Here is a 25,190-nt window from a genome sequence, read left to right on the forward strand (position 1 = left end):
ACTTCCGCATGACGATTTTCTCTGTCGCGTCTCACAGGACCGGAAATGACGTTTCATTTTGCCGGCCCGGTTCCCCGTTGACATTTTAGTAGTTAGCGGCGGCAATGGAGACTGTGGCGAGTCCTGGGGAGCGCTGGGCACCGGTGGGCGCGGTAGCCGAGGTCCAGGCTGGAGAGGAAGAAGTAGGGGAGGAAATAGAAACCGAACCAGGATCTCCGCGGGCACTTAGGGCGGAACGCCGCCGCCTTCACTCGGCGCTCCTAGCTTTGGCTTCGCACTTCGCACAAGTCCAGTTCCGGCTCCGGCAAGTGGCGCGTGCCGGGCCAGGACAGCAACAGCGTCTCCTCCGTGAGCTTGAAGAATTCGCTTTCCGCGGCTGCCCGGGTTCCGGCCTCGGCTTTGCCGCGGCGGCGGTGGACGGTGTGGGTAGTGACGCCAAGGTGAGCAGGAGCTGGAGGTCATTGATATAACCCTTCACTGTGATCTTTCAAGGATACATTAGATAATTTCATTGCCTAATAAATCTGATTTACTTTATATATGATAGATGTAAATCCGGAGCCATCTGAGATAGTTGAATATTAAGCTGCTACAAAGATTTCCTGGAGCTTGGCTCTGTGCATTGTGAAATTTACCCACCAGTAGAAAATATTTCAATTACTTAAAAGTTTTGATGTTGATATTTAAAACCACGAAGTAGATTTCCAGTCCCACATTAAGAAAAACTACCGTAGTTAAGGATGCAACTACTCTAGTCTTTCAGGAACAATCTGTTTCAGTCAAGCTATTGAAATCAACAGTAGAGGAGAAGAGATAGTTATTATGATCTTCCTAAAATCAATTGGCTGTCAAAAGACAACATAGATTTGGGCTTATTCTGCTTTTCCTGATGGGTGTGTTCCAATACAGTTGAGACATGAAATTTTATATTTATAAAGCCACACTTGGAGTTTTCCACTTCATCTAAATTTCTGACAATATTAATCACTGAAAATAAGACCAAATTAATTGTGCCAACAGACTTATAATTAGACTTTCTCTTTTCAGAATTATTACTTGAAGATGTATTAGTCCAGTTTGTTTTTATAACTTTGTGATTAGTAAATAAGCAGATTTTGGGGAACATATTGAATTACAAAATTTTCAAGCATTTTTATATTATATGACATTTAATTGATGTATGATCAAGGAGCAGAAAGATATAAATAATATTCATATAACCAAGGCAGCATAAAGCTTGGAGTCTTCAGTATCATGTCAACTAATTTCTGCTAATCTCTAACAAGTTACTGCTATCACAGAACAATTGCTCTAACTAAATTTGATATATTGTTGTTGGTAGTCACTGACAGTGGATACCAAAAACTTCTGTACTTTGAACACGTCTACCTGTCTGACTCCCACATGATAATGCGGGACATGTTGTTCCGTACATGTAGTTCTTACAATAGACTATTCACAATTATGATGATGAAAAAGTAATTTTATGGCTAATCCTCACCTTTAAAATTTTCACAGCATAAAGCTAAGGAAAGGTAGAGGAAGTTTATAAGCACAATTGTGGTTTTACATAGTGATTGCTTTGCTTAATGACCAAGTTGCCATTGCCAATTGTCACTTAGTAAGGACTACCTATACTGTAATTTATATGGGGATTTAATTAGATCCCTCATAAAAGAGTTCCTAGGTAGAGATGTTAAACAGCACATTAATTTTTTTCTGATATACCATGAAGTTATTGTTACCCAAAATATTGCAAATTTTGTCTAGCAACTGTGAGGCCACAGCAATGAATACATGTAGTCCTTATTAATGGAAACAATTGAGTCTGGAATTTTGATCATAAGTTGTTGTGGTTTGACGCAGGTTACCATGTGGCATGGCTCAATTTTATTACTGTTTTATGATGGTCTTAAACCATCATAAATTCACCACCGTCATTAAGCAGTAGTTAAGCAAATTCATTCTCCCAAATGGGCATTGTTTTGCAAAAAAACAGCAAAAAAAGATCACAAATTGTGGTCATGTGACCACAGGACACTACAACTGGTCATAAATGCTAGCTGGTTGCCAAGTACCCAAAATGCAATCATGTGACTGTTGTGTGTGTGTATGTGTTAATGTGTTTGTGTGTAGCAGTCATAACTTTGAGGACAGGTCATGAGTAGCCTTTTGGAGGTTATTGTAACTTTGAACAGTTGTTAAGCAACTGGTCGTTACATGAGGATTACCTATATTGTCCAGCATAGATCCCCAACCTATGGGCTGGGGCCCACTACCAGGCCATGGCCTCTTGGCCACCAGGCCTTGTGAGTGGCTGGCCAGTGCGCATGCCACTTGCGTCCATGCTAGCCTCGCTGCGAGCCTCGCTCCTGCACTAGCCTCGCTGCAGCGCTAGCAGCCACATTTGCAGAGCGTGCATACTCGTAGCCCCATTCGCATGCACGTGCACGCAGCCATATTTGGATGTGTGTGCAGGCACGCATAAAAGTGCCTACCCCTCCCTTTCCCACCGTGCCACCAACCCAGAAAGGTTGGGGATCCCTGTTTTAAAACACTTACTCTTCCTATAGATTCCTTGTTGCTTCTTGTATATGCTACTCTATAACAATAATAATAAAAACATAGAAATATAAAATGTAAGGCTATTCATCATGATTTAGAGCCAAAATTCATTGTTTTAATGAGACCTGGTAAGAATGTTTATGACTGCAACCCAAGCCTGAACATTTGATTTCAAATGTAATAAACTAAGAATATATGGAATATATATTGTATGTTATTTATAATTATATCAAAAGTATTTCCAATTCTCAAAGAATTTGGGAATACTGAAATATTTATTAACATTGGACATTGGTGAAGCATACAAAATCCTAGCTTAATTTTGACTAGAATAGAATAGAATTCTTTATTGGCCAAGTGTGATTGGACACACAAGGAATTTGTCTCTGGTGTGTAAGCTCACAGTGTACATGTAAACAGCAAGTAATAGGTCATAGGTAATAAATTATAGTTACAGTCATTAATCATAAGTTTCAAACAACAATTGATAAATCATAAGAAACCAATAGGAGAAGATAGTAAGAAAGATGAGAAGATAAGGAAAAATGAGAAGTGAGACAGTGCTGTGGGAATTAAATGTTCAGCAGAGTGATGGCACGGGGGGAAAAACTATATGTCTGGTTGTTTTGGCGTGCAAGGCTCTATAGTGGCATCCTGAGGGGAGAAGTTGAAACAGATATATTTTCTCAGCCCTCCTTTTGATTTGTGTAATATACAGGTCCTCAATGGAAGGCAGGCAGGTTGCGATTGTTTTTTCTGCAGTCCTAACTATTTGTTGAAGTCTGTACCTGTCCTGTTTGGTTGCTTTGCCAAATCAGACAGTTATTGGAGTACAAATGACAAACTGATTAATTCCTCTGTAGAACTGTATCTGATTCAGCAGCTCCTTGGACAGTCTGAGCAATGCAATGGAATGGAATGGAATGGAATATCTTTATTGTCATTGTGTAACTCACAACAAAATTAAGTGCTGTCCACAGGGCACACTGCACATAAGTAATGGATAAGAACATACATTATATACACACATCCTTCACATTCTATTCACCATTGCGCTGCCCCTAATATTGCAGTTCAATGTTGCAGTATACTGTGGTATTTAATAGGGTTACAGCTCTGGGTTAAAAACTATTTTTCAACCTGAGTTGGCACAGGAAGAACATTCTTTGCTGTGCCTTTTTAATAATGGTTCTAATGTTAGGTGACCATTTCAAGTCCTTAGAGATAATAGAATCTAATTTTGACTATTCTAATAATCTCAATATGTTAGTTTTCACTTCAGATGTCAAAACACTCAAAAAAGCCCCCAAAGTGAGAGCTGTGATCAAATCATAAAATGTGTGTCTGAAACTTTTCCAAGATCTTGAAAATCTTCTAAGGTTCTTGTACCATATTATTTTTTTAAAAAATCATTACAGGTAGTCCTTGACTTATGACCAGTTGTTTAAGGACTGTTCAAAGTTATGATGGCCTCAGAAAGAGTACCGTATATACTCGAGTATAAGTCGACCCGAGTATAAGCCGAGGGACCGATTTTCCCACAGAGAACTGGGAAAAATTGGTGACCCGCGCATAAGCCGAGGGGGCATTTTGGCTGTTCCTCCCTGGCCGCCTCGGCCCCCCCGGCCCTGTCAGTGAGCGCCAGGCAGGGCGCAGCGTCGCCAGGCCTCCCCCCTTCGCGCGAGGCTTCTGGCATTCCCCCTCGCGCTTGGCTACGGCTCGCCGCTTGCTCCCCCTCCCCTGGCGCTGCGCTGCGCCTGCTTGCCTGGCGNCACTGACTCGAGTATAAGCCGAGGGGGGCATTTTTCAGCCCCAAAAATGGGCTGAAAAACTCGGCTTATACTCGAGTATATACGGTACTTTATGATCTGTAAAACACTTCCAGCCATCATAAAACTTTGCACTGCACATACCCCCTTCCAGGGTTACATAATCACATATGGGCACTTGGCAACCTCTTCACACTTACCAGGTGATCACCATTTGCAATCTTCTTTGCTGGCTTACATAGAAAATCAATGGGGAAACAAGCAGAAAATCCATCTACAGGCAGTTCTTTTGCTCCATCTGTTTAACAACTTTGCAGAACACTTAACAACTGCAACTGGGGATTGCCAAGATTGTGGTCATTGAATGAAACAGTCGTATGGGCGTCTCACTTAATGACTACTTTGCTCAACAATTGAGATTCCAGTCCCAGTTGTAGTCATAAATTGAGGACTAACTGTTGTGTTAAACAAATCTGTAAATGACTTTGTTTACCTAACAAGTGTCTGCTGTATTCTGCATCTCCTTATACTTTTTATAAGCTGTTTAATTAGAAAGGCATATAAAGTAGCTGTCAGGAGATTTTCTAGGTTTTAGCTGTAGGGCATCTTTTCCCTGCATCTTTCCAATGATGTAACACATAATCACAATGGATTATCTAGAAACTAATGGATTTGTGAACAGAAGTAAGAGCTGGAAGACAGATGCTCCAAAGGAATGTTGCAATTTCAATTCAAAATTGACAGTTTTATGCAGCAAGAGATAGCAGTTTGGTCTGAAATGCACACATGGTTCTTTAAGAACTTTATTCTAATTTTACTCTTAAAGTCAGTAGGAAACTGATAGCACCTTTTCTGATTAACAATTATATGAAAAAACAGGCTTTTGGAAGTTGTAACTCCTTTTATAGCCACTCTGCATTGATTAATTGAATTTCAGGGTGATTAGCCCCTGAAAGCTAATGTCTTTTAATACAATTTTTAATCAGAAAAGGTGCTACTAGATTCCTCTTAATTTTTTTGCTCCCATTGACTAACACAGCCCTCCTCCTACAATTACTGTACTCCAGTTTACACAGAGATACAATATTGACCTTTTTTTCTTTATTTCAGAATGAATATGAGAAGCAAGAACAGCTAGAAGCTAGAAAGGAGAAGCAACGAGAACTTATTCTGCAGCTCAAAGCACAGTTGGATGACTTGGAAACATTTGCCTACCAGGAGGGTAGCTATGATGCACTGCCTCAGTCTATGGTCATGGAGAGACAGCAGGTAAGACTCATTGGTATATAGTCAGCCATAATTTTCATTTGCCTATGAAGGGACACCTTTAACTGAACCATTTAATTTTTAATCATTTTGGGAGGAGAGAGATTTAACTCCTGATTTACTCATACTGTGCTTCACAGGTGATTATTGAGGAACTAATCAAGAAATTGGACATGAACTTGAGTGAGGACATTGCCTTGCTATCCCCAGAAGAGTTGCGTCAGCAGGTGGATGCTGCGGTGGCACAAATCATCAACCCAGCACGTGTAAAGGAACAGCTTGTAGATCAGTTGAAAACCCAGATCCGGGACCTTGAAATGTTTATCAATTTCATCCAGGGTGAGAAAATATGAATATCTTGCATCCTGGGTACAATCCATAGAGTCGACTAGGAACCAGATCTGAAAGGGAACATGGAATGCATTGAATAACTGGAAGTTTTGTATTGACGTGTGATACCAAATTAATATAAATATTTACTTCAGCTTGAGAAACTAATAAGCATCATATTTTGTTGTTCTTACTGAAATTAGCAGGAAAAGGAGACAGGAGAAAGTCCTGTTTAATGTTTTTCAATGGGATGGTTTTGTCTTGCAGGAAAAATAAACAATTTCTATGAAACTTGAATTGATTATGGCATCAGCTTTCTTAGGTTTACAGTGATGTTGTCTGAAAAGACAAGGAGAACCTGATCATACCAGAATTTGTTATAAGTCTACTTAATCTATGTGGCTTGTTGAATGGTTATTTCTGGTGGTTGTTTATAAACAAGGTCCATGAATGTGAGTTGTTGTTGTCTAGGAAGAAAAGTTAATCATTACTGATACTTAGAATGGTTTCAGTTACAAACCCCTGCAGGATTTAGTAACTTTGGCCATCACAGTAACAAGGATATACTCACTTCCTCATCCAGTGTGATACTCGCTTTCAGTACCGCATTCTTTCTGTAGTAGAGGTTTCTTCTGACATTCTTTTTCTATTTTATGAGTCATTTTATATTTCTATATAGTATTTATTTAATTTATATCCCATCTTTATCATTTTTATAAACAATTCAAAACAGCGAACATATCTAATACTCCTTCTTCCTTCTATTTTCTCCACAACAACTATACTGTGAGGTGAGCTGTGCTGAGAGATACTGGCCCAAAGTCATCAAGCTGACTTTCATGCCTAAGGCGGGATTAAAACTCATAGTCACCCAGTGTCTAGCCTCGTGCCTAAAACCAGTAGACAAAGCCAGCATCATAATTGGTAGCTTAGAAATTTTAATAAACAAATTAATATTAATAAATTTATAGTGACATGTGGTCTCTCTCAGAAATCAAGTGAGTGGCAGTGTTAATCACTATATTGCCACAGAGTTCTTTATATTTATCTGTTTTTAACAAAGATTCTGATGACCATTCAACTTTTATTATATAATTACTACATGCCAACTCCAGATTTTCTATCTAGAAATTGCGATAATGCTTCTTTACAAAGGCTTGTACTGAACAGAGATATCCTCAAATGATTGCACGGAATGTGAAAGCAGAGAATATAGAAATAATGCATTACTACTATTAGTCTTTCTCTATATAAAGATAGCTGAAAAAGAAGTATTATTACTGGGATGAAGCTGGGCCTTTGGTTCACTGGATATATGATGTGAACTAAAGCTGAGCTCTTGGTTTTATAAAGGTTGGTCAAAATCTTTTTCTTTCTTGCAGAAGAAGGTAGTCCTAGCAAACCAGAGGATGGATATTGTGACTGTTCAAGCGGACAAACTGGAAGTGGCACCTGCAACCCAAACATGCAGCAACATCACAGAAGCAGCCGAGGTGGGTATCCATCAATCATCCATCCAAGCAAGTAAATTGTTTCCATATCATCGTTAAAAAGGCTGGTTGAATAAAAAAAATGGAGGACTTTTGCTTGTTATCGGAATGGGATATGGCAGTTTGGAATAGGTTGGTGAAAGGAACTAGAGTTACAGAACCTTTCTATCACTGGCTCATCTGCTCCAATTCTTATTTTTCTCCAGCATGACGAGTGGAGAATCCACCAATGGGTTTTGCTTGTCTTCTCGTATAGACTAAGTCAGCCAATTTTGCCACGCCCCTCTCCTTGGGGCCACTCCCCCAGTCTCGACTTAGTCTTTCGCCCGACAGGACACACACCTTGGATCTAAAGATCAGGTTGTATTTAAAACTCTTAAAATTTCCATTTCTACCCTTTCTAAGGCGGGGGGGGGGAGTAAAACGAACAGTCGTTGCTCGCAACTGTTCCAGCCGAGCGGAGCGACTCTGTGAGGCTTTCTCGAAGCCCAGCTGATCTGCGGAGGGCCATTTTGGCTCCGCGTGGCCTCTGGAGCGGAGGCACGAATCCTATTCCTGAACAGAAGGCAGACAGTCCCAGCCCACGGCAACAGCTGGTCCGCCTAATACGAGTGCTCAGCACCCCAGCCGTAGAGGCGGAGCGGCCGCAATTAACAGAATAAATTTGCGGCCGCCATTTCAAACCGTGCCTTCAAGCTGCACTTTTCAAACTGCTCAAGTCTTCGGCATTCAGCTGCCAGCCCCCGCTCAGACCCCCCAAAGCAAGACGCCGGTAAGCCGCTGCTGGCTCAAACCAGCACTAGGCAAGGAATCCTAAATTTCCTCTTTCCCCAAGGTTAACAGAGAGAATAGGGCCGGAGAGGTTGAACAGTGGGGGGGAAGGCAGGAAAGCGCGTGTCGCCCCTCTTCACCTACAGTGCCTCCTGCAAATTAAGGCCATTCCTCGATCCTACTTAGTCACTCACAGCCCAGCCCATAGTCACCTACCACGTTTAAAAAAAAAGAAGAGAAAGAGAAGGAGAGAGAGGACGAATTGTCTGCCTAACAAGTATGTGCGGGAGGTATCTTCAAAGGTGATATACCGCTGCCAGCAACACAACAGAGGCTGGAACGGGAGCACAGCGGGTGTCTGTACCATTAATTGGCATTGCCACCAGGACTATTTCCAGTCATTACCAGATTGTTCTCTGGCCTAGGCCGGCCCATTGACGAGCCTCCTACCAGGAGATTCTTCTCAGTCTCAGCGCTGAGATATCTCTTGTGCCAATGGCAGACACCAACGCTGCTCAGGCAGTGCAGGACTCCTCCGTTAGTCCTTCTGGATGTAAGAGGCCAAGATCCTCCAACCAGGAAGCAGCAGGCAGGATCAGGGCCAAGGCAATATCTGGCAAAAGATCCTTCAAGGCAGCTGATAAGGAGGCCAAACGCCGTCACCAGAGTCTGGAAAAATAATTCTCTAGAGCCAAAAAGAGGCAAAACACAGCAGGAGACGGTCTAGTCCCACCTGCTTACACAGAGGAGGAAATATTTGGCCGGCTGCAGCCTAGTCGGGAACCTCTGGAAACAGAGGCTGACGCAGACCAGGCAGAGAGATCACCCCTAAGCGAGGGGCCTGAGAGCCCAGGGGCACCCGACACACATTCAGCAGCAGCAGGGCTTCGCCCTCAGACAATCAGGGAACCCTATCATCAGAACACTTACAATCCCTGATATCTCAGGCCGTCGCTCAGGCCATGGCCTCTTCAAGGCATCATAGGTCCAGAGCCGGGTCTGTGGCTTCAGGAGGTTGATCCTACTTTTCCCAAGAAGAAGCCTCAGCATACCAGGGATCAATTTCTCCATCTCGTTCCTCTAGAAGCAGGAAGTCCCCCACGAGGGATTATGAGCAAATGGATCAGGGGCTGTCAGAGGATGATGATATATATCCCCAGATCCTCCACCATTCGTAGGCCTCTTCAATCCGACTCTATTCAAATCCCTGCACCTCAAGGCCAGCAGTACCGCAAAGGTTAAGAGGCCAAGGCTCCCCCAAGAGGGACCCTCAACATGTCAAAACACAAACAGCAGGGTGTTTTTGCAGCCCACCTACACACAGCAATATATCCCCTGCCCCCCTCTCCTCTTTGATACAATTCAGAATAATTTGGGGGCACCGGGGTCTTTCTCTCCAATGGGGAGGACAGACAAGAAGCTGTTCAACATAGATCCGGCTTTATCAGAGGTAATAGAGGTCCCAGCAGTAGATGAGCCTCTAGCAGCTCTTTTTTCACCATCCACGGTATCCGGGGATGCGGCGGAGGCCCTGAAGTCAGAGGACAAGAAGGTGGAACTCACCTTCCACAAGACACACCAGGCCTCAGCGTGGGTGATCAAGGCAGCCATCTCTAACTCCTTTTTCGCTAGGACTTTGTTGCTCTGGCTGCGCCAACTCCAGGCCAGGATCTCCCCAGAGGAGGAGAGAACCCACCATGACTTAAGGAGGTTAGTGGCAGCAGCAGAATTCATGGCAGATTCATCATTACATGCCGCAAACTACTCTGCCAGGGCAATAGCATCCAACACCGCAGCACGCAGATTACTGTGGCTCAGACAGTGGCGAGCCGACATCAAGGCAAAGTGGCGGTTGGCGGCTGCACCTTACAAGGGGGGCCTACTCTTTGGTGAGACCCTCAACCCATACCTGATAAAAAACAAGGACAAATGCAAGGTCCTGGCCCACCTCTCGAGGACGGAGAGGAGAGTCTCCTCCTACCCTCGCAGACAGCCTTTCCGATCAGAAGCAGGCCCAGAGCCTACTTATTTTTCCCGTCCCTATCAGCCCAGATCAGATCGACAGGGCGACAGAGCCGGGAACAGGGACAGATTTAGACAGCAATTCCAGTTGAAGCGGCCCTTTCGAGGAGCGGGGGCCCGCCCCTTTTGCAAATCCAAGTGACGGGGAGGGCTCCCCCATTGGTGGCAGGCTGGCTCTCTTCGCACACAGATGGCAGGCCACCACCATGGACCTTTGGGTCCTAAATACTGTCAGATTCGGTCTTTCACTGGAATTCACCTCCAAACCCCCGAACCACTTCGTCCCTTGCCCATCACCCAAGGATCCGACCAAAAGGAGCCTCATCAAGGATGCCATCCAGCACCATCCAGGCTATAGAACCCGGTGCAGATGGGACAACAGGGACAGGGATTCTACTCCATCTTATTTGTAGTCCCAAAGAGTTCGGGAGGATGGAGAGCAATTCTAGACCTAAAAAGTCTGAACAACCACCTGGCATACAGAAAGTTCAAAATGTAGACTCTTCAGTCAGTATTAGCAGGTATCAGAAGGGGAGACCTCCTGGCTTCCATAGATCTGACAGAGGCTTACCTTCACATCCCCATACTTCCGGAGCACTGAAAGTTTCTCAGGTTCTGCCATGCAGGCCAGCATTTTCAATACAGGGCCCTACCCTTTGGATTTTCTTCAGCCCCCAGAGCATTGACAAAAGTACTGACGACACTCACCGCACATTTACGAACCATCTCCGTACACATCCAGTGTTACCTGGATGACATCCTCATCCAATCCTCATCATTCAAGCGGCACAGTCAGATCTGACACTGACCCTAAGAACCCTTCAGGACCACGGGTTCTCAGTAAACTTCCAAAAGAGTCAGACGGTTCCGTCAACCCGTCTTCTTCATCTGGGAGCTGTGATAGACACACTAAAGTGCGAGGTCTACCTCTCTCAAGAGCGTCGAAATAGTATTCGAGTGCTGGTCAGTCAGATTCAAAGGAAACGGGCCACCACACTGGCCACACTCTCCCATCTGCTGGGAAAGATATCTCATGCTTAGCAATCGTGCCCTGGGCACGACTACACTCCAGAAACCTACAATGGTTCCTGCTCCCATTTGAGAAAATAGGAACCAGCTCCTCCAACCGGAGGGTAAGGATGCCACCAGGGGTCCTGAAGTTGCTCCAATGGTGGTCCCCAGCGGTGGGAAAGGGACACATGTTCAAGGAACCCACCCGAGTCATTCTGACCATGGATGCCAGCCTATTCGGCTGGGGAACACACCTGCAATCACAACTGGCACAGGGCCAATGGTCCAAAGAGGATCTGAAACACAACATAAACTGGTTAGAGCTCAGAGCCATACACCTGGCCCTTCGCCACTTCCACAACTCAGTGGCGGATCAGCACATCCTAGTTCTCACGGACAACATGGCAGCAAAGGCCCATGTCAACCGACGGGAGCACACGATCCAGATCCCTCATGACTGAGGCCCAGTCGCTGGGAAGTTGGGCCGAGAACAACCTAGTCTCCCTCAGGGCCGAACACATATCAGGAGAAGCAAATCAGCAGGCGGACTCCCTGAGCAGGGTAACAATAGACCACTCAGAGTGGAGCCTGCACCTGGCTCTCTTCAGGGAGGCATCAGAGAGGTTCAGCCATCCAGTGCTAGACCTATTCGCCAGTCCCAAGAATGCCCAGCTCCCAAGGTTCTTCTCCCGCTTCCCTTCACCAGGGGTGGAGAGAGTGGATGCGCTCCGGGGACATTGGCCGAGGGGGCTGCTGTATGTCTTCCCCCCTCTTCCTCTGATGCAAGCAACCATCAGAAAGATATTGCAGGAAAAAGCAGAGGTGATACTTATTGCGCCACACTGGCCAAGACGGCCGTGGTTTGCCGACCTCGTCAGTCTTTCTATAGCCCCTCCGTGGAGGATTCCCCACGAGCGAATCTCCCTCAGCCAGGGGGCTCTACAACACCCAGAGCCACAGTGGCTCCAACTAGCCGCTTGGCACTTGAACGCAGCCTCCTAGAAGGGAAGGCTTATTCTCCAGACGTCATTAACACGATCTAGGCCTCAAGAAGGCCTACAACTAACAGAATTTACGACTCCACATGGAGATATTACTGCAGCTGATGCGCAAGGCAGCATCTAGACCCTTTTAAGATTGCTATTCCAAGGGTCTTAGATTACCTGTGGGAGGGACTTAAGAGGGGTTTAGCACCCAACACAATTCGCAGACAGGTGGCCACCCTGTCCACCATACTCACATATGGCAACTCTGAACCACTGGCCAAACATCCAGTGCTGCGATCCTTCATGAATAACAAATAACAGACCACCCGTGGTCCACAGATATCCCTCCTGGGATCTGTCCAAAGTCCTACAGGCCATCACCTCATCTCCATTCGAACCAATCCGGACCTGCACCTTACAGTACCTCACACTTAAGGTCTCATTTCTGGTGGCCGTTACCTCGGCTAGACGCATTTCAGAGTTGGCAGCACTATCAGTTAGTGAAGATCTCTGCATTTTCCACACAGATAGGGTAGTCCTACGCCTGGACCTCTCCTTCATTCCCAAGGTCAGTTCTCTATTCCACAGGACACAGGTGGTGCTACCAGATTTTTGCCCTCAGCCCTCCCATGAAGTGGAGTGCAAATGGCACACCTTAGACGTTTGCAGGGCCTTAAGGCAATACATAAAGCGGACTGCACCCGTCTGCAAATCTGAGGCCCTGTTTGTATTCTTCCATTCGCACTCTAAGGGTCGAAGGGTCACAGCGTCCACAATCGGCAGATGGATCAGGAATTGCATAGCAGAAGCATACCAAAGGCAATCGCTCTCAGTTCCTAAACAAGTCACTGCCCATTCCACTCGCAGCGCTGCAACATCAGCAGGCACCAATTGAGGAAATATGTAGGGTGGTGACGTGGGCGTCGCCTTCCCCTTTTATAAGACACTACAAGTTAGGTTCGTATCGGCGGAGGCCTCATTTGGCAGGAGGGTCCTCCAATGCGTAGTATCAGAGAGTGAGACACAGGCCCAGACGGCTTCCCACCCACAGGGACAGTGAGGCTTTGGTATGTCCCATTGGTGGATTCTCCACTCGTCATGCTGCAGAAAGGGCATTGTCTTACCTGAACGCCTTTTCTCAGCATGACGATGGAGAATCCACTCCCACCCTTAGGGCCAGTCAGGTCCTGTGATGGGAAAGGATCGAGCCAACACACTTGAACCATAGCCAACAGCTGCACCTCAGTCGAGACTGGGGGAGTGGCCCCAGGGAGAGGGGCGTGGCAAAATTGGCTGACTTAGTCTATACGGGCAGAAGACAAGCAAAACCCATTGGTGGATTCTCCATCGTCATGCTGAGAAAAGGCGTTCAGGTAAGACAACACCCCTTCTATTCAGCCACTGAGATCTTGTTTATACTATTTAGAAAAAGCTGAGTAGAAATTGGTTCTCCTCAGCTGAGCTTTTTCTAGATGCCCATTTGTAGCCTTGATTTCTCTCCCATTAGTGGGGATATATTACTACTGGCTTATATTATTTTTTTGTGCTTGAAAATCAGTTCGCAGGCATCAAATGACCCATCATTATAAGGCATCCAGATTCCTAAATATCAGACAACCAAATTCCTTGGGGGATTTCTCATACAGAAAAATGCTATGGCTGCAGGAGTATATATGGTACTTGCTTTTTGGTTGTACATACCAGGCTCATTAAATATGGAGTAAATTATGTGCATGCTGCAAAACACCCAGAGATGAAAGAAGCAGCTCTACTGTTTGTGCCTTCAGATATGAGCAACCACATGAGCATGTTTTCTTTTCATTATCTGCCCATGTTGAATGGGTCAACATTACTATCCTCTTTCATGATCACCCATATTACTGTATCAGCACCCACTAACCCCATTCTCAAGTACTGGTCTTTCTCCAAAACTATATAGAATGTTGCCAAAGTTAGCCCTATGTGTAACTGCAACCATTATAGTCTTTCTCCTCCTGTCCTTTTCCTCAGACAGTGACATGAGACTATAATATGTAAGAATATGCAATTGTGTTTAAAAATACTCACTTTCTCTCTGCAGTGAACTCAGAGGAGGCCCAAAGGATGCGAGAAACAGGGCTGCATCTCATGCGTCGGATGCTTGCTATGCTGCAGATTTTTGCTTTGAGCCAGTTTGGTTGTGCAACAGGTCAAATCCCTCATCAGTTATGGCAGAGGAACCAGTCTGACAGAGACTATTCCCCTTTAGTGAACAAGCTAGAAATGGCTGTGGCCCATGTCAGGCAACTTGCTCAAAAGTACCAGTTGCGAGAGATGGAGCATATCATCAACTATTCAGGTATCCAGGACACTTCCTTGGGAGGACGTGATGAACTAACACTGGCAGTACGTAAAGAACTGACAACTGCTGTGCGGGATCTGCTGGCTCATGGTCTCTACACTCCATCTCCTGGGATGAGTTTGGTTCTAGCTCCAATTGCCTGCTTGCTTCCTATGCTGGGCTCCTCCCCCCAGCCCATGCATCCATGGGAACTCTTTGTGAAGTATTACAGTTCAAAAAATGGCCGTGCCTTTGTGGAATCACCAGCTCGCAAACTCTCTCAGTCATTTGCCCTTCCAGTGATGGGTGGGGTACCTGCCACCCCAAAGCAGAGCCTGCTGTCAGCCATTCACACAGTATTGTCAGAACATGACCCATTCAAGCGTAGTGCAGACTCAGAACTGAAGGCACTAGTGTGCCTGGCACTCAATGAGCAGCGTTTAGTCTCATGGCTCAATCTTATCTGTAAGTCAGGAACTTTGATCCAAGTCCACTACCAACCCTGGAGTTACATGGCCCAGACAGGCTTTGAGGGAGCCCTTAATCTCCTTAGCCGCCTTAGTAATCTACAATTCAGCCTTCCTGTGGACTTGGCCGTTCGGCAGTTGAAAAATATTAGGGATGCCTTTTGAGTGACTTGGCAGGTGGAGGTTGTTTCAGTTCTGGGGTTGGCTGGTGGGAAGAATACATTTGTTGTTCTGTCCAGGAGGCCATATTGGTAGGTTCCTACTGGAAGAAATGTTGTTAATTGAGTGTAGTCTCCTGCTGCTACTGGCGATTCCACTGAGATGCATCAGGATCCTGACTGGCAGGATTTTTTAAGAAACCTGTTGCATGTACAAATTTGACAGCGGTGGTAGAGAGCATTTCACTTGCAAACAGATATGGAGGGGAATGTTATGTTTATCCTGCCATAGAACCAAGGTTATATTTAAACATAGCTAATATTTTAGCTGCATCACAGTTTATGTGTTCTCTCCCTGAGGCATAGGAGACTGATACCTACATGTATAATTTAACTTTTAAATATTCTGCCTGGCTTCTCACATTTGAAGAAGGGACTTTCTATGTGCCAATGGCCTTAAACTTTTTGCTACTGATGCTGCAGAACTAATTACTTCCAGAGAACTGTGTTTCTTTTTTCCAATTGAGCTTTTTTGTGCTTGGAAATAGAATCCATTGTATCCTTACGGGTCCACATATGCTCAATATTTTCAGCTGGCTTGTTGATAAGGAAATACGGTTAAGTAAATACCACAATTTACTTAGAATCCAACCAAATGTAATGAAAACAAAAAATTCAATACATTCAGCTGCTAAGAGATTATTTTGTGAATTAGATGGAAAGAATGAGAGACAATAATGCTTGTTTGTAGGACAATTTAATTTGGGATCTTAATTATTTGTCAGTGTAGCATAAAGTCTTAGCTTGAAGTCAAGAATGAAAAAGCTATTAAGCTTGAACATTTAAATCAGCATCTTCCTTGAAAGAACAAATAATTTGATGCTAGATGTCTTCTTGATGGCAGACAAAATAGCCTTCTTTGATTTGGTTTTGCACAACCAATCAAGCTGCTGTTTTGGAAATTCATACTGTAGAACTTTGAACCTGAACCTATTGATTCTTCCATTAGATCTCTTAAAGCAACAAGGCTTGGCTATAATGTTCTTCTTTTGAATTGTTTCTCCAGTGAATAGTGATTAAAGAAGATCCATTCCAGATTGTGACACTCTTATCCTTAGGTGAATAGTAATCTTTTAGTCTCCATATATGCAGCAGTTGTAATTCTGTATAATGTCTCTTAAGACTTTCTGTATGTGTAAGAATGAAGACAAACTGCAATCTCAAAGCTAATTCTGATCATTCTATTGCTCTAGAAGGTAAGCACAGGAGACTCATTGACTTTTTGGCTAGATAAACTGTAGTTTTGTTGTGATATATCTCTGTATGAAACTCCTATTTAGCGTAGGTGCTGTTTTCTGCCCTTTGGTGGTTCATCCATTGGCACATTTTAAAAATTCTACCCTAAACCCTTGGGTATCTTCAATTAAAAATATTTGTATTATTTGTTTTAATCCCCGTTCACTGCAGTGGGAATAAGGTACTGATTGGGAAAATGTCTTTTGCTGATAATAAATTCAGTCTGGTGTCCTTAGTTTTCATTCTTATTTTTGTTCCATTTATTTTAATTTGTTTTAATTTGAATTCCTATACTGGATTGGGATTAGACTCAGTAGCCTAGTATTCTTCTATGATTCTAATTGTTTTTCTAGGCTGATAAGCCTGCCATAAAATCTGCTCCTGGACACATGTTTGGCTTAGGAAAAGTGAAGTAACTTTTTCAGTCTACATAGAGAAACTATATAGTTCTGAGGTTGATAAGATCTCTTTCACAAAGAATGAAATAAATGGATACATCTTTCCAATAGAATATTGAAAAATGATATATAGCAAGCAAAATTATTATTCGTGTTTCTGTGGAGATTTTTTGACATGAAACTGACAGTATCCTTTGCAGCAGGATCTGCTTAACCTACTTTGATTTTCTAGGGACAGGGAAGAAATGCAATATGTTGCACTATAGTGTATTTCCTTTGTTTAAAAAACATGTTTTAAGACTATCACCAACAAACTCACTGCTGGAGTTGTGAAAATGGTTGTAGTTACAAAACTAAAATTGTTCATCAGAACTTTGGCAGTGACATATCTTCAAAAGGTTCAGTGTCTCGAACAGTTCTGAATTATTAGTCAACATGGGTGACGTTAACAAGAAAAAAATGAAAATGGTGTGTTCTACTGACCTTAAAACAACATAATAGTAGTCTTTAAAGAAGTTTTCAATCAGAGCAAAGGGCTACAGGTGAAAAGCATGTAATGAGTGGCCGTGGCATGAGCTGATGAAACCATAAAAAAGCTTAAGTGCAAATATTTTCTTATTGACACCAAATAATACACCAGTTTCTGCCCCATGCCCATATCCAATAATAGAAGCTGGACAGAAATGCACAGGAGAAAAAAAGATTAGAAGGGGGCCATGGGTGAAAAAGAGTTGAGTGGTTTCCAGTATTTCAAATAAGGGAATTTTTTGTTGGCTATATAAGAGGATTCGTTGAAAAGATTGCTAAGTAATCCTTAGCAATTTGAATAGAGACAGGGAAACAAATGGGAAATGGATGTTAGATTGCCGATCCACAAAGTTATCCTTCAGATGCTCTGTACAACAAATACAATATGTATTTTTTCAGCTAGTATTTTGCACAAGTTGTGTAAAAGAACATTTTCAAATGAGAAATATATATCTTCCTTCCCCTGACTTTTATCACTTTCTACAGAGGGACGATCGAGAGCATCCTGTCATACAGCATTACAGTCTGGTTTGGAAGCATCACTGCTTCAGACAGGAAGGTGGTGCAGAGAGTTGTGAGAATGGCAGAAAAGATCATTGGCAGTTCCCTCCCTTCCATCCAGGACAGCATATAAACACTGCTTGAACAGGGTCCTCAAGATTGTCTGGGACACTACACATCCTCTTCACGACCTGTTTTCCTTGTTACCTTCTGGGAGGAGGCTTCATGGTATCGAAATCAGAACATCCAGATTCATTTTCGTTCCATACAGTATTAACCTTGTGAACTTTAAAGCTTCCAATTTCCATTATGTATTCAAGATAGACAGTGATTAATATTTATATGTTATTTATATGTAAGGGTGTAGGTTTATACATACATTGTATATAGCATGTTTAACTTGTGTTATGCGTGTGTACACTTTGAGAGCAAGTAACTAAATTTCATTTTCAATGTATGCCAATGTGCTCACAGTAAAAAAATGACAATAAAGGTTATCTAAAAACTGTTGAAGCAAAAGGTTTACTTTTAATATACAAATTGTAATGATTTGCATACTTAAATATACTGCTCACAAAAATAAAGGGAACATTTTAACATGGAACTGAAGGGGTTTGCGTTTTTATTTTTTTGAGCAGTATATATATTTCAACATAGAAGGTATATCCAACATTTAAACATCATTCTTGAGTTTACTTCAGAAATGACTTAAGTGCGAATCATTCCAGAACAATGAAAATGTCTTGTTTTGGCAAAAATAAACAAAATAATTACTAAGCATAATCATGTTAGCTCAGCCTTCTCTGACTGATAGGCTATTATCCCCAACACTGCTCAGCAAGTTTCTAAATTGTTTTTGAGCCAATAGGGTTAGGGTTGCCTTTTTTCTATGGCAAAAGTGTTTAGGAAATGTTAAATTGATTGTACTATTTACGTTGCACTAACTCTTCCCTTGGTTTAACATACAATATGAAAAGGGGGGAAATGAGCTCCTGAGTTACCTGACGCTGGTTTGTATTACCATGGGTTTTTTTTTAAAAAAAATTATTAACAAATGGAATCAATTGTCATTCTACATTTGGCTGCTCTCGAAATCTGACTTTCCGCTTTTAAATGCTTAATTCGAATGATAACGTTCACACAAAGTATGAGAGAAAAGAATGGCAGAGGAATTACTGAGTTTACTATCATCACTTGTGGATAGACTAGGTAATAAACATACTAAGCTAAATACACAATTGCAAAACTACTCTTAGATCCTGGATTTCTTAATTATTTTCTAAAGGTAAATTTCAATCTTAGAAAAAAGACGAAAGTGACTGCTTTTCAACTACTCAGGTAACGGAAATCCAAATCAATAGCTCATGCGCGTACCCGCTGAATGAAAGTACGCATGCGCAGTGTGTTCAGTAGGGTGAAAGGTCGGCGGAAGTTGCATGATCTCCTTTTCCGGCTTCGTCCCATAGACGAAGTGTATTCGGTAAGGTTGGCGTAACCGCTGTGGCACAATCTGTTGTAATCCTCTCAAACCGTTTGGAAAGTCAGGTTGGTGGGGCAGCTAAATAATAGATATGTCTCTGATAGTATGGGAAGTTTAGAAATATGAAGATGCAGTGAGTAGCTATGATAGGGAACTTCGTTTCTCGTGGTCTGGGATGTGCCGGCACTAGAGAAGGAAATACATTCTCTTAAGGGCTGATGTTTTTCTTAAGCGTTCATGGTAAAGTTGCCGCCGTCTAGAATAAATGTTTTATCTGTTTTTAAATAAAAATAAAAACCTATTGTGGGCCGGCATTGCCCTTATTAATTCCTTGGCTCTCGGGTCTACGAGATTAACTTAACCCTGTTGGTAAGCAAACTTACAACCGTCGTTGATCATTCCTCTCATTGCTAAGATAAAAAAAGTTGCGTTTAAATTCTGGTTGTCTCACTCCTAGATAAAACCATACTTATATATCAATGATACTTTATAGATAGACTTAATGGTAAGAAAATGCTTGATTGTTCAAATAATGATGTGATATGTATGTGATTGCATTTTTAAGTTTTTCTTTGCTGTTCTACTCAGAGATGGGCAAGTTTATGAAACCTGGTAAGGTCGTTCTTGTTTTGGCTGGACGCTATTCTGGACGCAAAGCTGTTATTGTTAAGGTGAGAAAGCTGGATCTCTTCACCAAGTAGAGCCTCCCTGAATTCAACTCTGGATGACCATAATCATTTTGGCAGCAGTATGAAAGTGGTTTGCCACACTGCCTTCTTCCAGAATATTTTACTATACTCCACACTACAGCTTTGGAATTTACTAATGGTTTCCCATCTAAATATTAATAATGTCTTATCCTGCTTTGCTTTTTCCAAGATTGACTGTGTTGCCAATTTGCTTTCTAAAAGTTGTGTCCAAAATAATGGAATGCACTTAGTATTATCTTAGATTTTATTTTTTTCAATAATAAATCATCATTTCTGAGCCACTTTACACCAAGTTAAAGCCAGTGTAGGGTAGCATACAAGTACTATTATAAAATTGCATAACCTTAATAAATATTACAGTCTAATAAAGAGTTACAAACTAAGAAAGCTGTATCAGGAACAGTAACAATAAAGGTGGAAAATCCAAGGTCTTTGAATATCATAATTGAGAATTCTGATTTAAAGTGATCTATTATGTGATGAGAGGTCAGTGACTATCTAAGCTTATATTGTGCCTAGTTGTGTATGATGTGATTTAAAATTGATGTATGATTTCAGTTGAGCTATATATACAGTCTAGCAAAGCCGATGCAGAGTTCATTTTCCCACCTAATTATGCTTTTCTATTGAAAATTGGAGTGATAGATGTGGGCACATTTTATGATAACGTAAATTCTTTAAACCCATAAAAGTAAGTAGTAAATTCTGAACTAAGTAAAGCAAAGACAGACTTGGATGGTAATTACACAGTGATCATTTGAAAGAGTTCAGAATGCTTTTTTAAAAAAAATTGACTGGGTTTGAATAGTTTCGTGTTCAGGAACACAAAAATAGCACTATTTTTTTTCCTCCTGAATAAAGTCGCAGTTGATTACCCATCAATATCATTGTTAAACATTGTAGAAGATGCTGCTTAGGATGACTTTTCTAATGAGTTTCTATTACAGAACATTGATGATGGCACTTCAGACCGCCCATACAGCCATGCCTTGGTGGCAGGTATTGATCGTTACCCACGCAAAGTAACAGCCAGTATGGGAAAGAAGAAAATTGCTAAGAGGTCCAAAATCAAGTCCTTTGTTAAAGTTTACAATTACAACCACTTGATGCCAACCAGGTGAGTTGGAAGGAAAAGGAAGTACGGAAGAATATTATGTGGGAGGAAAAGAAAGTATGTACGGCTGTATTTACTCTTTTCACCAAGAGCAATAGTTGTTTCAATCTCCTTTCTCCTGTGCTCTGATTTCAGCTACGACCTTGAAAGAAAAGCTAGGGAAGAGGGCAAAAGTGCTTCTGGGTTTGTAACTTCCCCACCTCTTGTGTTTTGCTTAGGTATTCTGTTGATATTCCCCTGGACAAAACCATTGTCAACAAGGATGTATTTAGAGATCCTGCCCTGAAACGTAAGGCACGGCGAGAGGCCAAAGTGAAATTTGAAGAAAGGTGAATCTTGGAATGATGTTACGTTTCTAGTTGAATTCAAGCTGCAATGTTAATTTTTGATGGAGCAAAAAAAAAATTATAAGAAAAAGTGGATACAAAATAATTTCATGTAAGCTATAACTGGGTTTTACCAATGGCGATGACATGACTCTGGGACAATGCAGCTGTCATAAATACATGCCAGTTGCCAAGCATCCAAATTTTGATAACGTGACTGGGGATCATGTCACTTTTCAGTGCTGTTGTAACTTCAGACAGTCACTAAATGAATTGTAAGTCAAGGATACCTGTACTTTGAGTTGCCCTAATAAAGGAAATGTTTAAGAAGAAATTTACCATCTGTTCTGATGGTTGATGTGGCTTATTTTATAACTTCTGTGATTCTGACAATGTCTCTTGCTTTATATCAATCTTCCATACTTGTTCCCCTCTGAATATGTCACACATCTACAAGTCCTAAAAATCTCAACCATCATACATCATTCCCTAGTCCGTTTAATACATGAAGTGATTGCTTTGGCTAATGCTTACACAGAGATCTGCAGAACTATAAACAAAATTTTTCTTTCTTTCAGATACAAGACAGGCAAGAACAAGTGGTTTTTCCAGAAGCTCAGATTCTGATTTGTTTTCAACTGAACCAATAAATGTTTTTGAAAACCCTATTTCTCTGTAATTGTATTGCAAGCTTCCTCCTTCGTAGATTAGTTAGAATTAGGCTACCAGAACTAGCCTGCAGAAATCCAGTTGACCAAAGTAGGCAATAGGGTTTGCTTTACAGACTTACAGCCATCTGCTGGTTGTTTGGATTTTTGCCCTGATCTGGTAGTATTCAGCAGGCTAGTGAAATATGTTGTCGAAGTACAGTAAAGAGTAGAAGAATACACAAAGAGTGGTCTGATTACAGTATGTGTTGGGACAAATTTGAGATCTCTCTCCTAATTATGATTAAGTGAATTCTGAAGACCTATAAACTGACAGATTGAATAGACAAAGAAAAATAAATCTCCAGTGTTGAACATATCCTAGATGCAACATAACGGAATGGGGAATACATTAATGGGAAATGATAATGTGCATGTGATTATTACTTATACTATGCTCTTCTTGGGGTTTATCTCGGTTTTCAGTATTGATTGGTACAAATAAATTTGCTGGTTGGAGTAAAATGGGATACTAAAAAGCAGAAATTATTTGGGGGTTTTTGAGTAGCACTCCGAGTAACTTTTTTTAGGTAAGGGCTGTTCATTGTTTTCAGGGATAGGATTAAAGAACTACATAGGCAGCTGAAAGCCATGTTTGACTTATGCATTAGCCTGAAGTTGATCTAGTTTACACATGGGGCAAAAAAGCAGAGGGAAATGAGAATTAGTTTGCAACAGAAGAAGAAAGAGCAGATAAAAGTAAAGTAAAAATGGGAGAGTTTGTAGCTTTAATTTTTCCATCACAAGTTCTTAAAACAAGAGTTGAATTCCAATTCCTGTCACACTTGAGTAACAATTACTAGACGGGAAAAGGGTATATGTTGCTTTTTTTGTTTTATGTACAAGATTAGAATTACCTATTTTTCATGGTTTTATTGCTTTTAATATTGTACGCCCCCCCAAAAAAGTCGCCTGGGTGGCAAATAATAAAAGAACAAGAAAGCACTACTTGTCCAACTACCCAAACAAATCAAGATTCAGCATCCGTTTCCTGAAACTTAACATACGGTTCCGACGCTGGGCGAGAAGTAGGGTTTTCCGGAAGGCGCACGCATATAAATTGTCCATTCAGCCCGAACTAAGTAGATTTTCGGATCCTTCCGAAGTAGAATTTGACTTAGGGGGTTTTGATTAAAGCCCGCAGGGCTGAGGAACAAAGGTAGCTTTAGAAAAGTAAAACACCCGTCTCCTTTCCCGATCAGCTGGGAACCTTGCCCAAAAGACGGGGCTGATGGGAGAAAGTCGAAGGTCTTGGAAATCGAAAGTAGAAGCGAGCTTTGAGAAGCGAGCAGCACGAATTTTGAAGGTAAAGAGTTTGGGACGGGCACTACCAAGTCGTTCCCTTTGTTCCCTAAAAGTTGCGAAGATCTACAAAAATCATGTTTTCCTTTTAATGACAAATTGCGTTCCGTGACCGCGACAGTATTAATCTCTCCTCCAGTCATAAGCCTCCCGAAAAGTGGGGTGCTCTTATTCTTAGGTCAGAAGAGATTGGAAAAGAAAGTTGCTGTAAGCAGTTTAGTCCTGGGGAGGGGGAGGGGGCGCTCCTTCGTGCTGTCTGAGCTAATTGTCACAGAAGTGCTATTCAAAAGGCGACTGGACTTTCTTTGTTTTTTTCGTTTCGCTTCTCACCCAAGAAGCTTCTTCAGTTCGCTTCTCTTCTTGGATGAGAAGTGAAATGTCTTCAAGGAAAAAACACAGAATGTCCAGTTGCCTTTTAAAAAAATACCTTTGGGACAACCAGACATCTTGAGCTTCATTACTCAAAGTTTCACAGTTTCATTACTCAAAGTAGATAACATCATCAGTGCTAACACTGAAGATATTACTTAGTTTAGATAATGAAAAGTCGGCAAGAAAACAACCAAGCTCAGACAGCACAAAGAGCCCCTCATTTCAACCCCAAGCTACAAATATTCTTTATTTGTTTCATCCTCCAGCACTGGCTTGATTGTGGTGTGATTGCTTGATTGTGGTGTGGTCGTCAGGATACCAGTTCACAAGGCCCTGGAACCTTTTTTATGAGGGAGGGAGGAAGGTTCACATTTGGGTTGGGACCTCCTCTCTTCTCTTGCCCAAGGCAAGGATGAAGTGGAACAGCATTCCAGGCCAAAAAGCTTGCTAATCTGAGGGGGGTTTTTTAATGCTCATTTTTAGCTAGCCTGCATGGCTTGGATTGTTAGAATTGCAGGACAGCAATTAATAGACTCTTTATTAACTGTTGGGCTCAGAGTTGCCAGTGCTGGGTTTTTAACTCAGATTTAGATTTTTCACTCACTGTCTGAATTTCTAGATTTTTTATTTTAAACTTCTAAGAACTGTTTTTAAAGTTTTCTATATCTTACATTATACTGTATGTATTAAATAAGTAAAATAATTTAAACGAATTTATTATATTTTTGTCATCTGTGGTTTTTGTGTTGAATCTGGGTTTATTGAGCCTGAAATCTCATTTTAGGATCTCCTGTTCCAACCCTGATAAATAGGTAAAAATAATTAAATTTAAATTGCTGATTAAACCACAGCTCACTTGGCTTGCACTTTCCAGGAATTTAATGGCCATGCATTACAAATCTCTGGGAATGGATTCATGCAATAATTGGATGAGCTAAATCACATCTTTTTTCCAATAGTTTTATTAATGATGTCCTTAAATAGATAAAAGTAATACAGAAACCCAATACAAAAACACATTTTAAAAATGTGTGTGTGTGTGTGTGTATAGAATCGGATCGGGATATATCAAATTTGCAGACGACACCAAGCTGGCAGGAATAGCCAACACTCCAGAAGACAGGCTTAAGATACAGAAGGATCTGGAGAGACTTGAACACTGGGCACTATCTAACAAAATGAAATTCAATGGTGAAAAAAGCAAGGTTCTACATTTAGGCAAGAAAAAACAAATGCACAAGTACAGCATAGGTGGCACCTTGCTCAATAGTAGTAACTGTGAGAGGGACCTCGGAGTCCTG

The 25,190-nt window shown here is 41.9% G+C and overlaps 3 protein-coding genes across 4 annotated transcripts in view; all 3 read left to right on the forward strand.

Moving 5' to 3' along the window:
• Positions 1–78: 78 nt before the first annotated feature.
• On the forward strand, positions 79–16,682 carry RUNDC1 (RUN domain containing 1). Its single transcript, XM_015814192.1, has 5 exons — positions 79–440; positions 5,445–5,603; positions 5,741–5,939; positions 7,313–7,423; positions 14,291–16,682. The coding sequence occupies exons 1-5, from the start codon at positions 105–107 to the stop codon at positions 15,160–15,162; spliced, it is 1,677 nt and encodes a 558-aa protein (XP_015669678.1). The 5' UTR covers positions 79–104; the 3' UTR covers positions 15,163–16,682.
• Positions 16,683–19,288: 2,606 nt separating this feature from the next.
• RPL27 (ribosomal protein L27) lies at positions 19,289–22,176 on the forward strand. Of its 2 annotated transcripts, none has more exons than XM_015814194.1 (5): positions 19,289–19,358; positions 19,947–20,029; positions 21,016–21,185; positions 21,401–21,511; positions 22,087–22,176. In XM_015814194.1, the coding sequence occupies exons 2-5, from the start codon at positions 19,949–19,951 to the stop codon at positions 22,133–22,135; spliced, it is 411 nt and encodes a 136-aa protein (XP_015669680.1). In that variant the 5' UTR covers positions 19,289–19,358; positions 19,947–19,948; the 3' UTR covers positions 22,136–22,176. The 2 variants fall into 2 exon arrangements, with proteins under 2 accessions (XP_015669680.1, XP_015669679.1); XM_015814193.1 differs by having other exon boundaries at positions 19,301–19,423.
• A 1,160-nt stretch (positions 22,177–23,336) lies between these two features.
• IFI35 (interferon induced protein 35) overlaps positions 23,337–25,190 on the forward strand; it is a 16,522-nt gene continuing 14,668 nt past the window's right edge. Inside the window, exon 1 of the mRNA XM_015814212.1 lies at positions 23,337–23,521. Coding sequence (XP_015669698.1) covers positions 23,447–23,521 — 75 coding nt within the window. The 5' untranslated portion in view covers positions 23,337–23,446. The remainder of the gene's footprint in view (positions 23,522–25,190) is intronic.

This window comes from Protobothrops mucrosquamatus, unplaced genomic scaffold (assembly GCF_001527695.2).
Source record: "Protobothrops mucrosquamatus isolate PMUCROS unplaced genomic scaffold, P.Mucros_1.0 scaffold227, whole genome shotgun sequence".
In the NCBI taxonomy this organism is placed as follows: Eukaryota; Metazoa; Chordata; class Lepidosauria; order Squamata; family Viperidae; genus Protobothrops; species Protobothrops mucrosquamatus.

Bases quoted from the DNA above. Each gene is read 5' to 3' on its own strand.
- RUNDC1 (XM_015814192.1), top strand. From the start codon at position 105: ATGGAGACTGTGGCGAGTCCTGGGGAGCGCTGGGCACCGGTGGGCGCG. The intron at 5,604-5,740 runs GTAAGACTCATT...TGTGCTTCACAG, and splicing joins TGGTCATGGAGAGACAGCAG to GTGATTATTGAGGAACTAAT. The intron at 5,940-7,312 runs GTGAGAAAATAT...TCTTTCTTGCAG, and splicing joins GTTTATCAATTTCATCCAGG to AAGAAGGTAGTCCTAGCAAA.
- RPL27 (XM_015814194.1), top strand. From the start codon at position 19,949: ATGGGCAAGTTTATGAAACCTGGTAAGGTCGTTCTTGTTTTGGCTGGA. The intron at 20,030-21,015 runs GTGAGAAAGCTG...TTTCTATTACAG, and splicing joins GCAAAGCTGTTATTGTTAAG to AACATTGATGATGGCACTTC. The intron at 21,512-22,086 runs GTGAATCTTGGA...TCTTTCTTTCAG, and splicing joins AAAGTGAAATTTGAAGAAAG to ATACAAGACAGGCAAGAACA.